At 35.4% G+C, this 15,185-nt stretch overlaps 1 protein-coding gene across 2 annotated transcripts in view; it reads left to right on the plus strand.

Moving 5' to 3' along the window:
* The window catches only part of edar (ectodysplasin A receptor), a 41,010-nt gene extending 32,852 nt beyond the window's left edge, over positions 1 to 8,158 (plus strand). For both annotated transcript variants that reach the window (XM_016553216.1, XM_016553217.1), the window contains exons 8-12: positions 254 to 328; positions 1,671 to 1,743; positions 4,285 to 4,477; positions 6,397 to 6,457; positions 7,521 to 8,158. In XM_016553216.1, coding sequence (XP_016408702.1) covers positions 254 to 328; positions 1,671 to 1,743; positions 4,285 to 4,477; positions 6,397 to 6,457; positions 7,521 to 7,861 — 743 coding nt within the window. In that variant the 3' untranslated portion in view covers positions 7,862 to 8,158. The remainder of the gene's footprint in view (positions 1 to 253; positions 329 to 1,670; positions 1,744 to 4,284; positions 4,478 to 6,396; positions 6,458 to 7,520) is intronic.
* Positions 8,159 to 15,185: the final 7,027 nt, after the last annotated feature.

Raw genomic sequence — 15,185 nt, forward strand, 5'->3', positions numbered from 1 at the left:
AAACAAACCTGTGTGTGTGTGTGTGTGTGTGTGTATGTGTGTGTGAGTGAATGCTCCTCATAATTGATGTGTGTGTGTTCGTCCACAGGGAAGCTCTTCTGACCGCAGTTCGAGTCCTTCTGCTTTACATTTACTTGAGATCATTCCCATATTTCAAACTCTTTCTTATTGCTCCAGACATTAAATGAACAGCAGGGCTGTGAATCTAACAGAGTGCTTTCTTTCTTTCTTTCTTTCTTTCTTTCTTTCCCAGCATGCTGCTCTGGACAAATAATAAAGGCAGTGGAAGCCCAAACAAACAAGCAGGAGGAGAAGAAGGAGGTTCAAGGTGAGCGAACTCTTGGTTTAACATCTGTACGTGTTAAACTGCTTAAGATGATCTGACAGGCGGCTGACGAGACGAGGTGAACGGCAGATCTGGAATGTTCCTTCAGCCCGCGGCTCTCGCTGATGTTCACAACACGTCTCCGCATAACCATCTCATACCGTCTGGAGAAAAAACCCTCAAAATTAGCTTTCACTCTAAGCTCATTTAGCCATCAATCGATCAATCACTGTCAGAAGAGTAGAAATACATATCACACACTTAGCTCATTGCAGTGCATTCACTAAAATAAATGGTAAATAAGACCTTTTTTAAAAATATATATTTTTAAAAAAGTCATAAAATTTGTCATGAAACAGTCCCAAAAGTAAAAGACTGAAGCAGAAGAAAAGCAGAGAATGCATGTTACTGTATGTCACAACATCAATCCTGCTTCAGACGGGATGAGCAAATACCTACACAGCTAGACATCCACGTTTATCCCATTTCCCACCGGATATTCTCAGCTAAGCCACTTATAATAACAGAAAACATGGGGAAGAACCACTCATGCGCTCGCAGCTGCAACTCTGACTTCAGATGAGCATTCATCACACAGACAGAAAACAGACCATTTATTTCGTTTTAGGCTCACATCTGTTTAGTTCCCGTAGCTCAAACAATGCAAAGTTCGATTCCCAGGGAATGCATGAACTAATACAGAAATGTAAATACCTTGCATGCAATATAAGTCACTTTGGATAAAAGAATCTACCAAATGCATTTGTTTGTATTCTGATCAGTAAAAACAGAATTGTATTAATGCATAAACTGCTTAAATAAATGGTGCACAATGATGAAGAATGCATAATGCATATTCATAATTCATGCAGTCAATCATCCAGATCAAATTTGTAAATCAAATTAAAATAGGTTCAATGCGAACAAATTGTATTTTTATTGAAATTGCACTGAAAACTATGAACTCTTATGTCCAGAGGAGCTTTTCAATAAAAGTTTCAGTAAAACATATTATTATTGCCATGTTTATATGTAAATCACAAAATATTGGCCAGATTGAGTTGCTAAAAAAGTACAGCAAATCTGGATAATTTTTTTTACAGTTGCATTTCAACTTGCAATCACAATTTTATCAGAAAGGTTTTTTCCCCAAATCATGCAGCCCTATTTTCTACCATGATATTCCATTTAGTCACATAATTATTGCTTATCATTTGTAATACTGATTATAGAATTAATCATGGCTATGTTTTGGTTTCATATTCTTAATCACATTGGTGCAGTTTTTGAGAATTGATGTGAGATGAATGAGCACGTCACTGATCTTCACACATTGTCTTTCCAGAAACCGTTGTGATTTTTGCAGAAAAGGATGAATTTGATAAGCTCAAGCCTTCATCTCCAAAAACAGTAAAGAGGTGAGTCTTCACACAACCTAAACAAACCTTTAACTACTACAAGACAAACAGGGTTTAAGCAGCACAGTAAAGACCTCGTATGGAGGCGACAAACACGTTTCCTCGTCTCATGTGAGATTGTACCAGTAATTCTGCCACCGCAGGACGTGTTTGTGCGGCAGCTCTTCTCTTCTCATCTGACTGGAAACATTATGTGGCTTACAGACAAGATGAGGTAGTCAAACACAGATCCAGCCTGCAACTACGCTTTCCACAGGAGATGTTCATTTCAGACAAATGTAATCAAGCGTGTGATAATTACGCAGCGGCGCAGCCAAAACCGCCAGGTGAAAATAGCTCTGCTTCAATATAAGATGACACTTTTTCGCCTCAAACCCTTTTTTTTTTCTTCCTTTTTTCCCCCCAAGGCACAACAGAAGCTTGAATTAAGAAATAAAACTGCTTTCCTCATACTAGTTAGATGAGAACTTCACCTGGTTTACATTTTGATTGTTGTGAATAACACTCATCTCTATAAGTCAAGACACTACAGTTGAATAGTCAAAAAATTAACTTATAGATATCATCACTTCCTGACTTGGGTAATTACATTAAGAATTGCCAACATTTTGTGTATTACAAGTTTTCTGAAATGTTATATTTAAATAAGCAAATGAGACATTATCTAATTAAATATGCACTCATTTGCATACATTTCCAGACCATAATTCTAAACATTGGATAAAGCCAGGTTCACAATATTTTGTTTTGGCATATTAGAGTTAAAGGTCTTTACAGAGGGGATTTTGGATTTCTCTTTTTAGCTCTGCAGCAGACAGAAAAAATTAATTTTTATAATTTTTTTAGGAATAAAATGTTTTATAAACCAGTGTGAATGATATATGAACAAACCCCCTCAGTGGAAACCTTCAGAATATAGACAGGAATAAAACTAAGTTTGGTGAAGTGGAGATAAAAACTCATTTTGAGAAAACAACCTTTAAAGATTGTATTGTAAATTAATTTTACAGATGCAAATAGATAAAGTGCAATGATAATACCAAGCCAATGATATATGAACAAAACCCTCAGTAAAACCCTTCAGAATATAGATAGGAATAAAACTGTAAGTTTTGGTGTATGTAAGTGCTGCTGAAGTGGAGAAACAAACTCATTTTGAGAAAAAAGGCCTTATATATATTGAAACTGAAATCTACAGACGCAAATAGATTAAGTGCAATAATAAACCCAGGTAAATGCAATATAAACAAACCCATCAATAAAAAACTTCAGAATACAGAGAGGAATTAAACTTTAAAATTTTGTGTATGTAAGTGCTGCTGAAGTGGAGAAAAAACTTTTTAAAGTTATGTATTGGAACTGAAATCTGCAGACGCAAATAGATAAAGTGTAAAAATAAAACCAGGCGAATGATATATGAACAAACCCCTCAGTAAAACACTTTAGAATATAGATAGGAATAAAACTGTAAAATTTGGTGTATGTAAGTGCTGCTGAAGTGGAGAAAAAACTCTTTAAAGATATGTACTGTAAATTAAATCTACAGACGCAAAATGATAAAGTGCAAAAATAAAACCAGGCGAATGATATATGAACAAACCCCTCAGTAAAACACTTTAGAATATAGATAGGAATAAAACTGTAAAATTTGGTGTATGTAAGTGCTGCTGAAGTGGAGAAAAATCTCTTTAAAGATATAGATTGGAACTGAAATCTACTGATGCAAATAGATAAAGTGCAATCAAATAAACACTTAAATGTATATTTTGGATTTTTTTTTTCTTTCCACTAATCTGAAACAACATGTTATGAAAAGTCAAATAGCCCTGACTGACTGATTGCAATTGGTCAGATATATTCTAGATGATCTAATATATAGATAGATTGCGCCCGTTTATGAGTTAGTCAGTGCATGATAATTATTACCGTAAACCACAAGAGGCAGAAGAGCAAATGTCTAAATCAGACTCTTTCATCAAGGAATAGAGTTATTTCAAACCCTGAAGAACTTTCATGCAGCTCACAGTGACTATGACTGGCATAAAACATTACAATAATGTAAATAATCACCAATTTTTTTTTTTCAACATGAAATATTTTTTTAAACAATTACAGATACTATGCGTGTCCATAGATTGAAATAACTGAAATACTTCTACATTTCATGATTCCAGACGTTTTAAGGCTTATAAGTTCTTCACTCTCGACCAATAAATGTATATATCCTGGTTTTCCAAGACTGTAGGATGCCATTAAAAAAAATTGTTGTTGAGAGAGTGAATAAGAAACATTTGTAACACTTTACAATAAGGTCTCATTTGTTAACATTAGTTAATATGAACTAACAAAATGCAATGTATTTTTTACAGCAATCTTTGATAATGTTAGTTAATAAAAATACAGTTGTTCATTGATTTTAGAAATGTAGTAATAAATGTTGAAATTAACATTTAAGATTTTTAAATGCTTGTTTATTGTTAATTAATATTATTTGTACACGTGCTGTCAGCATTCAAACACTAAACGCTTGCACTGTTGCAGTGAGAACGACGCGTCATCAGAGAACGAGCAGCTCTTGAGTCGCAGCATTGATAGTGACGAGGAAGCAGCTCAGGACAAACAGGGAGCCGCTGACCTTTGCCTTCTGTCTCTGGTGCATCTGACGCGGGACAAGACCTGCTCCACCAACCCCATCAGCAACAACAACAACACCACCAGCAGCAGAGCCACCGGGGTGAATACCACACCACGCACATATGTGACCCTGCAGCACAAAACCAGTGTTAAGTCGCTGGGGTATATTTGTAGCAACAGCCAAAAATACATTGTATGGGTCAAAATTATCGATTTTTCTTTTATGCCAAAAATCATTAGGATATTAAGTAAAGATCATGTTCCATGAAGATATTTTGTAAATTTCCTACCGTAAATATATCAAAACTTAATTTTTGATTAGTAATATGCATTGCTAAGAACTTCATTTGAACAACTTTAAAGATGATTTTCTCAATATTTTAATTTTTTTGCACCCTCAGATTCCAGATTTTCAAATAGATGCATCTCGGCCAAATATTGTCAGATCCTAACACACCATACATCAATGGAAAGCTTATTTATTCAGCTTTCAGATTATGTACAAATCTCAATGTCATTAACCCTTATGACTGGTTTTGTGGTCCAAGGTCACATATATACAGAGGTGTAAAGAGTGTCTGAAAACCATACTTGAGTAACAGTACAGATACCTTACAGCAAAAATGACTCCATTACAAATTACAAGTCCCCAATTACGTTTACATTTAGACATTTAGCAGACGCTTTTATCCAAAGCGACTTACAAATGAGGACAATGGAAGCAATCAAAATCAACAAAAGAGCAATGATATGCAAGTGCTATAACAAGTCCCCAATTACAAAACAACTTGAGTAAAAGTCTTAGAGTATCTGATTTTAACAGTACTTGAATATATGTAAGCTCAAAGATGCATTAGCCCTCAACATCTATGAGAAATGCCAGTGAAAAACAAGAAACATTTGATTTGTGAGGAGAGCAATCACGTTTATTTTCTATAATCAAAATAAAACTGAACACCTCAAAATTCCAATCAATGTCAACACAACGTCTACAGACACTCAAGTCTCAGTGAAGCACAAGTGCTCAAAAAGGGCAAAAGCAACCAATGTACTTAAAAAAAAAAAAGGTCTCTTCAATATGCCAGATAAATAAAATAATGTTAAGTAAAATTAAAAAGTCAAAGCCTTCTTGCACTAGACGTGCTGGTTTCAGCCGCAATTTACCTGCTAATGCACTCGCATTCACATAAAGAAGCCTTGTTTACAAGTGTCATTGTGTAAGAGCAAAACTCACAAGATATAGTACCTTTAATGCCCTGTACATGGCAATATTGCGTCTTTTGTAGCAGAAATAAACTGCTGCAGAAAAGGTTAGGTGCCGTGCAAAATGTAATGAGCAATTGCATGACTCATTACAAATGTATTGGAGTAAAGAGTACATATAACCTGTTAGTGAAGTAGAGAGTAAAAGTTGCTAATACCTTTGATACGCAGTAAAACTACATAGTAGCCAAAAAGATACTAAAGTACAGTAACTAATTACATTTACTCAAATACTTTACACCACTGCATGTATATTACAGTCAGTTACAAGTCTCGTCTTCTCACCAAGGCTTCATTTATTTGATTAAATATACAGTAACAATTTTGAAATATTATTAGAATTTAAAACAGCTGTTTTCTATGTGAATATGTATTAAACTGTAATTTATTTCTGTGATGCGCAGCTGTGTTTTCAGCATCATTACTCCAGTCTTCAGTGTCACATGATCTTCAGAAATCATTCTAATATGCTGATTTGCTGCTCGAGAAACATTTCTGATTATTATCAGTGTTGAACACAGTTGTGCTGCACAATATTTTTGTGGAAACTGTGATACATTTTATTTTTCAGGATTCACAGATGAATAGAAAGTTCAAAAGAACAGCATTTATTTACGTCGAGTGTTCTGTTCTTGGACGCTGTTGTTGAGTTTTTCAGCATTAGAGTGTCTGCTTTCCATCTGATCTTGTTATTGTAGATTCAGACTAATCTCTGTTGCTCCGTGTGACTCTTCCAAACATTTCCCGTTTCTGCAGATTCACAGCAGAAGGAAAAAGATCCTGGATTTGTACACAAAAGCCTGCAGTGTTGCGGAGGGTGAGTGTAACCGTAACCGTGAATTCATGATTACAAAAATCATCAAAAATATTGATTTCATATCATTGAAATTATGTCAAATCAAATATATGTTAGCATTGTTTATCCTAATGGACTGTTCTGATGGGACCCATATAATCACAGACAATTAAAATAAACACTTGTCAGCTCTTAAAAGGGAGGAGAAACTTCTCACAGATCTGCTGTTGTTGATGTGTTCAGTCAATCAAACTCAATGTTTGACACAAATTCATCACTTAATAGAAGATGATCAAAAATACGCAAGGTTAAGTTCACTTACAGTGAGAATAAACATGGCTTACTTGAACACAATAGCTTCTGGGAGAATTATTGACTTAATAAATGTTATAATAAAATAATAAATAAAAATGAATAAATAATTTTATTATTTTTAAGGATTTTAAAATTTTGCTTAAGAAACAATTCTGGTGGTATTATTATTATTATTATTATTATTATTATTGTTATTATTTATATTAAAATTAATTTAAGTTTAAATTGATTTAATTTACATTTTAAAATATTAAAAATGTTTATTTTTATACAATAAACAGTTCTGCTAGGCATTTTTTAAAATAGATACATTTAAAGTATTTTAAATATTTTTACATTTTAAATGCATTTGATGATAAAATAATAAATATAGAAGATAATAATAAAAATATATATTTTTATTTTGGATCAGATTTTTGCTACTTTTGCTTAAACAATTCTGGTGGTATTATTATTATTATTATTTAAATTAAAATTTATTTAAGTTTAAATTTATTTAATTAACATTTTTTTAAAAATTAAAAATGTTTATTTTTATACAATAAACAGTTCTGCTAGGTATTTTTAAAAAATCAATACATTTAAATTATTTTTTAAGAAATGCATGTAATAATAAATAAAAAATAATTCACAATTAAATTTGTCAGATTTTAAGGATTTTCGTTAGTTCTGGTAGTGTGTTGGTCGTCATAAACCCTGCACGTGAACGTCTTTCCTGATAACGATGTTTTACTCCTAGTGTAACTCATGATGATGTTCATCTGTGCAGGTCTGAGTCCGACCGAGCTTCCGTTCGACTGTCTGGAGCGCAGCAGCCGCATGCTCAGCGCCACCTACAGCACGGACAAGGCAGTGGTGAAGACGTGGAGGCACCTCGCCGAGAGCTTCGGCCTGAAGCGCGACGAGATCGGAGGCATGACGGACGGCATGCAGCTGTTCGACCGCATCAGTACGGCGGGATACAGCATCCCGGACCTGCTGACCCGTCTGGTCCAGATCGAGCGGCTGGATGCCGTCGAGACCCTCTGCTTCGACATTCTGGGCCCCGAGAACAGCGTCCCTCCATCCAGCCACCATCCCAATCTCACCTCCCGCTGCGCCAGCGTCTGACAGAACCTCCGCAGACCATCTGTGTATTTCTGTGACTGTTGTTCACAGATGAACTCGTGACGGACGCCTTCACTGCGACGCTGTTGATTTCTGATAACAGATGGAGGAAATGCGAGCGATCATATTTCAAGCTCTCAAACGTTTCTACACGTGAACAGACAGTTCGAGCCGCAGCAGACTGATTTCACACACTGTTGCATTAATAATGCGACGCAAGAATGTGTTTTATTCTAAGTGTTTCCACAAGAGATTTTACAGTGCAGTACTTGCTTTCTGCTGCAACAACAGTCTGAGTGAGCTCAAGTTCGTTAAACGCTCTAACGATCTGTTTTAAGGCAAGACACTACAGGGTTAACTTAACTAATCGATGTCACTATACCGCACCAGCTGATTAATCACAGTACATTAAAACAAAAAGTTTTATGAAATGTTGTTTAAATATGCAAATGAGGCATCATCTCATTAAATATGCACTCATTTGCATACATATCCAGAACATAAATCTGAGTACTGCATAAATCCAGGTTCAAAATTCTTGTTTGATTTCCACAGCAGCGACACTGAATGAAGCACATAATCAGTACATGAGATTATCATCATCATAGTTTGTATGTCGTTGTTCCAGCCGCGACATCGCAGAAGTAGAAACTGTTTCTAAAATAGAAAGTTTGCGTGTCGCTGTCGCAGCTGGTTAGGACAAAAACTCTGATTAACATGGAAAAGTGTCGCGTGGGGATTGTGGATTTCTCTTTTTATCGCTCCATAAATCAGGAAATACTGTCAACAGACAGAAAACAAACACATCTTCACCATGTTTTTATGAGTAAAATGATGTATAAATCAGTGAATACGTGTGTGTGTGTGTGTGTGTGTGTGTGTGTGAGAGAGAGAGTGTGTCTGTGTGTGTGTGTGTGCGTGCGTGCGTGTGTGTGTGTGTGTCCCGTGGCGAGCCGCTGCTGCTGGACTAATTGTCTGGAATTGGTGTTTTATGACTCTGAGTGAAAAAGCGCCTGTGACTTCCAGCACCTCATTAACTAATAATCCAAACGGAACAGCCGTAAAGAGTCCGATGGGAAGCAGAGGCAGCTGTGTAAACCTTTAACTGCATGCAGAAGGCAGACTCAGCGAGCCGCTGTAATGACCTGACACTCTCTCACACACACGCTTCATGACTCTGTGTGTGTGTTTCTGACCGGCTCACAGCTCGTGTTTGAGGCTTCATCTCTCAGAAAGTTACCGTCAGACGTTTGCAGGGAATGTCAGGAACGTCAGAAACTGTGGATGAATGGAGCCGGTCTCCTAAACAAACACATACAGTATGCATGCGGCACCACTTCAAATACTGTTTTTGGCTTTTTTTGTTGTTGCATCATGTTTGTTTACCCTTCCTCACATCCCACGTTAATATATATATACTGTATATCAACAAACAATGCATTTTATTTTATGTTAAAGGCCACGTCAACCTCATCCACATGTTTCTAGCAGAGCTCCTGGATCAATGCAACAAACACAACCATACAACTGTATATATAACTTATTATTGTACATATGCATCATGTATAGAAGCATCAGTAAAGAAATAAAATGAGAAAAATATATCAGAATGTTGTCGATTGTTATTCTGTGCCACGTGTCGGAAACTGATGTGCAGCTCACAGAAAAGCTCAGCCACAGAGAGATGAAGATGAAAATAAACAAATAAAATAAACTGAATTTACGTGATGCAAATCTTAAAGTTCTGCAAAATACTGCAGTTCAGTTGAATGTGAGCAACCGGGAATAATCAACTCACAGAAATATCATGAGAGTGAAAAAATGTACATATTTGATCAAAATGATATTTTGTTTAATGAAGTGAACTCTATTTTAGTGCCAGATTCTTCATTCATCCCCCAACTCACTGCCGTGATGCCAAAAAATTATTATTATTTATTTTATTTCAGGATCGTGTGACACTGAAGACTGGAGTAATGATGCTGAAAATTCAGATTTGATCACAGAAATACATTATAGTTTAACAGATATTCACTTAGAAACAGCTGTTTTAAATTATAATAATATTTCACTGTTTTTACTGTATTTTTGATCAAATAAATTCACCTTTACATCACTGGAATAAATTACGATTTAAAATATGTCCACATAGAAAACAGTCATTTGACATTGTAAAAAATAATTCACAATATAATAAATGCACTAGACTTCTTTCAAAAACATTTGAAAAATCTTATTTATTTATTCATTTTTAATTCATTTTTATTTTTACGATTACTTTAATGTATTTATTTTTTATTTATTGATAGTTATTTTGAAATCAATTGTAAAGTATTTAAATATTGCAGTATTTGTTATGCTGTCCTCATGCTAATTTCAATAAAATAACTTTATAAAGTCATGAGAATAATAGAATTACAAAAATAATAATAATTTTTAAACATGCAAGTAAGACCCAGAATTTTTTATTTTTTTTTCATTATGTTGGTTGGAGCATAAGAAACAAATGGAGGAAAAAAAAACTTTTTTGAAAAAAGATATTTTATTCTATGTCCTTTGTAGAGGACGCCAGGACTGTTATTAAAAAAAAATAGACATGAAAAGGCAAAAACAGTTTTATTTTTTCATTCACCAATCAGTTTTTAGGTTTCAGCCTATTTTTAGCCAAACTTTGTACAAAGATGATTCTGAACTATGATATGAAAGATATAACAGAATGATCTGATATACTATTGTACTTTATGATATGTGTGTGTAAAATGTTCATAAATTGGTATTCCCATTCTATACAATGTATCTAATTTGCATATTAATGTGTTCCTGCGGCAAACCATAATGAAACAGAAGTGTAATAATGGGAGTAATAACGTGGCAACATTTTCATAAGAATATCTCATATTTCACAGGAATATTGATCTATAATTTCTTGTTGTGTCTCCCCAAAATGCCTGATTAACAGTCCTCTACAGTGGACATTAAAAAATTATGCCCGGTTTCGTAACAAAAAGTCATATTCCGATTTAGAAACCCCATAACATTTGATGTTTATTAACGACAAACAACTTTGAAAATTAGCCAGATTTAAATGATAATTACAAAACATTATCATATTTCCCTAAGAGTGCTAAATTTGATCATTCTGTCGATATCAGTCATATTTAAAATGTGTTTATCTCCAAACATTTGATATCTCTGAAAACTGTATAGTATTTTTTCATGTCATTACATTGTTTACTTTAGAGCATGAGAAAAAAATGGAAAAATAACATTTGTGAAAAATGATATTTTATTCATATTTTATGCCATGTCCTCTGTAGAGGACACCAGGACTCAGTTTTTCTAAAAAAAAATAAATAAATAAAATGACATGAATAAACATGAAAAGGCAAAAACAATGGGATTTTTAATCAATTTTTAGGTTTCAGGATTTTTTTTTACACCAAACTTTGTATAAAAATGATTCTCAACTATATTATGAAAGATATAACAGAATGATTTGATATACCATTTTACTTTATGCAATATGTGTGTAAAATTTCCATAAACAGGTTTTCCCATTAAACACAATGTAATCTATACTCTGTACCTAATTTGCATATTAATGTGCTGTTGGGACAGCATGTTGAAAAAAGAAGTGTAATAACGGGAGTAACGAAGGAATGTTAAAAAATAACACAGAAAGATGTCTTCAGTGGATTGTTTGACTACTCAAAAGAGAACACAGGAAAATATAACTTCATTCATTTGTTTCCTGACAGCTAAATTTCACATACATAATCAAAAATCTGTCTCTAAATCTCTTTTTCTTTATTCAAAGTTGATCTAGACGAGTCTCTCGCTCTGCTCACATTTAAAGATCTAGTTGCTGTGTGGACCAACATTATAATACGTTACTGTTTCATTTGTTTATTTGGATAAAGGTTCAGTGATTCAGTGTAATTCACTGCTTTTCTTCAACAGTGCAGCGTGTGTTTAGCATCAGGACACAAAGAACATGAAGCGCTGCTACAACACTACAAGCACAACACCAGCAACATACAGTAAAACACCGCCAGAGCTGTGTGACATCAGCAGATGACAGCAGCTGTTTCATTTCTGCATGAACTGCTCCTTTAAGAGTAAGAGGAATAATACACTCACAGACATGATGCTGGAATGAAGCGGCCTGCGTGCAGTGACCTGCCGTGTGCCTTCAGCCTCATCAATCACTGGACAAACATGGGACATGATTTACACTTCCTCCGCTCAAGTGTGCGAGAGATAACAACAAAGTGCATAAAAAACAGATAAAGTGAGCGCAGTCGTTCAGTGTGGAGATAAAAACACTCACGCGTGTTTGCTGAATCTGCTGGCGTCCAGTGAGCAAACACCTGCAGCGCGCACTGATTCCGGCTGTGTTCACAATCACACACTATCATACTAATCACACGATTTAGTATGCATGCTCTGCACACTATATGGACGCACTGCATTAGTACCTGAATGACTTAATACACTGCAGTATATACTGCACTGCATACGAAGTGTGCTGCTACCTACATTGATTCTGGTTGTGTTCACAATTGCATACTAACAGTATGTGGACATTCTGCATGGGTTCTTGATGACTGACTACACTGCAGTATATACCACTGAGCACACTGCACTGGGTACGCTATCCCACACTGCACTGCGTATGCACATCAATTTCAGCTGTGTTCACAATTGTGTACTAACATACTAATCACACTGTTTAGTATACATGCTATGTACACTACATGGATGTTCTGCAAGGATTCTTGATGACCTACTACATTGCAGTATATACTACTAAGCATACTGCACTGGGTACTCTATCCCACACTGTAATGCACACTGAAATGCAGACACTACCCACATTGATTCTGGTTGTGTTCACAATTGCATACTAACTTATTAATCACACTATTTAGTATGCATGCTTTGCACAGTATGTGGACGCTCTGCATGAGTTCTTGATGACCTACTAAACTGCAGCATATACTACTGCACTAGTACTCTATCCCATACTGCAGTGCACCCTACAATGGGTACTGTATCCCACACTGTAATGTACACTGGACTGCGTATGTAGTGTGCTACTACCTACTTTGTTTCCGGCCGTGTTCACAATTGCATACTAACATACTAATCACACTTTTTAGAATGCCTGCTGTGTACACTACGTGGATGAATCTTGATAACCGCAGTATATACTACAGAGCACACTGCACTGGTGCTGTTTTGCTGCTTTGACACAATCAGTGTTGTATAAAGCGCTATACAAATAAAGGTGACTTGTATCCCACACTGCAGTGCACACTACAACGGGAACACTAGCCCACACTGTAATGCACACTGCACTAGTACTCTATCCCATACTGTAATGCACACTGCACTTCATACACTTTCCAGTGTTGGTTATCAGTGCTGCATCTGAACTCTAGTATTTGTGAACTTGCAAAATGTGCTGTTTCTGTAAATCACACGTGTGCAGTCAGTCTGTTTGTTGATATCTGTTCCCGTTCATCGGTGACTTGTATCCCACACTGCAGTGCACACTACAACGGGAACACTAGCCCACACTGTAATGCACACTGCACTAGTACTCTATCCCATACTGTAATGCACACTGCACTTCATACACAGTGTGCTACTACTCACACTGATTCTGGTTGTGTTCACAATTGCATACTAACATACTAATCACACTAGCTAGTATGCATGCTGTGCACACTATGTGGACGCTCTGCATTGGTTCTTGATGACCTAACACACTGGAGGCAGGTACCTAGTGCACACTACGGTGGGTACTCTTATCTTACACTGCAATGCACACTGCACTGCATACTACAATGGGTACAAAGTGTGCTGCTACCTACATTGATTCTGGCTATGTTCACAATTGCATAATAACCTACTAATCACACTATTTAGTATGCATGCTATGCACACTATTTGCATGCATTCTTGATGACCCACTGCACTGCAGTATACACTACTGAGCACACTGCAATGCACTGTGTACACAGTGTGCTACTACCCACTGATTCTGGCTGTATTTACATTTGCATACTAACAACTGCATACCGACTGATCACACTATTTAGTATGCATGCTTTGCACACTAAGTGACTGTTATGCATGGGAGTTTGATGACTTACTACACTGCAGTATATACTACTTAGCACACTGTACTGCATACTCTATCCCACACTGCAATGCATTTAACTTTGATTTTCAGTTTCCAGTGTAACAAATGAACTGGATGTGATGCCACCAGTGATTAAAAAAAACCTTCTCATTATTTCATTGGCCTGGATTAAAAATGCAAAATAACTATTTAACTCCGAGACAGTCTCTCTCCAAAACTTCAACCTAAAGAAAAACAGTAATTATATTTTTGATTAATTCAGTAGATGTAGATGCATTCAATGCATTTCTAATCAAACATAATGAGCATAAATGTCCACTAAGAGCTCATCTGCATTCGCTCATGTAATCATTATGTTCATGTTTGAGAGTTCAGTGCTGTAATGCATCATCATCAACTGGTCAAAACTCACAAATGACCCAGAACTAACAGTTTAGTGCCAAGATCAGTCTTGTTTCACCAAAGTGACTCTTTGAGGTCTGACACCACAAACCGGCCTGTAATCAGCCTCAAACCACACAGCGGTCAGGGACGGTGAACTGGCCTGGCACGACTACTGAAGCACGAATACTTTAAAAGGTAAATAAATGTTTAATGAGGACAAACGGCCTGAAACATGACTTCCACTGGCGTTTCGGTCAGCCAAGAATCCACACGTATAAATCACACAAACCAGCGTCTCTATGAAACAGAGTTCATACACACTGCAGCACTTAAACGCTTGAACTAATGAAAAGGTTTACAGCATAAAACCATGATATATGTCACTGAGAACCACACAGCAGTACAAAACACTCACTTCAGCATGACTGACTAAATTACTGAAGTACCATCTCATCTCTCATGAACACATTAAAAACATGTGCACCTGCGAACAATTATTATATATAAATTATATTTTAAATATATATATATATATATATATTATTTTTTTTATTTTTAATTCAGCAGATTCCCAGGAAATATTTCTCATTTTTATTTAGTATAGTATTTTAATTAACTTAATGTTCTAAAATAACAAAAACTAAAATAATAATAAAATAACTAAAACTATATAGACATATTGGAAAAAACCCCCACAAAAAACACTTTTTATTTTAACACAAAAATTTAAATAGAAAATAGAAAAATAAAACAAAAACTAATTTATATACTATTAATAAAAAATAAAATAGT

Source organism: Sinocyclocheilus rhinocerous, unplaced genomic scaffold (genome assembly GCF_001515625.1).
Source record: "Sinocyclocheilus rhinocerous isolate Xijiao unplaced genomic scaffold, SAMN03320098_v1.1 scaffold3693, whole genome shotgun sequence".
Taxonomy (NCBI): Eukaryota; Metazoa; Chordata; class Actinopteri; order Cypriniformes; family Cyprinidae; genus Sinocyclocheilus; species Sinocyclocheilus rhinocerous.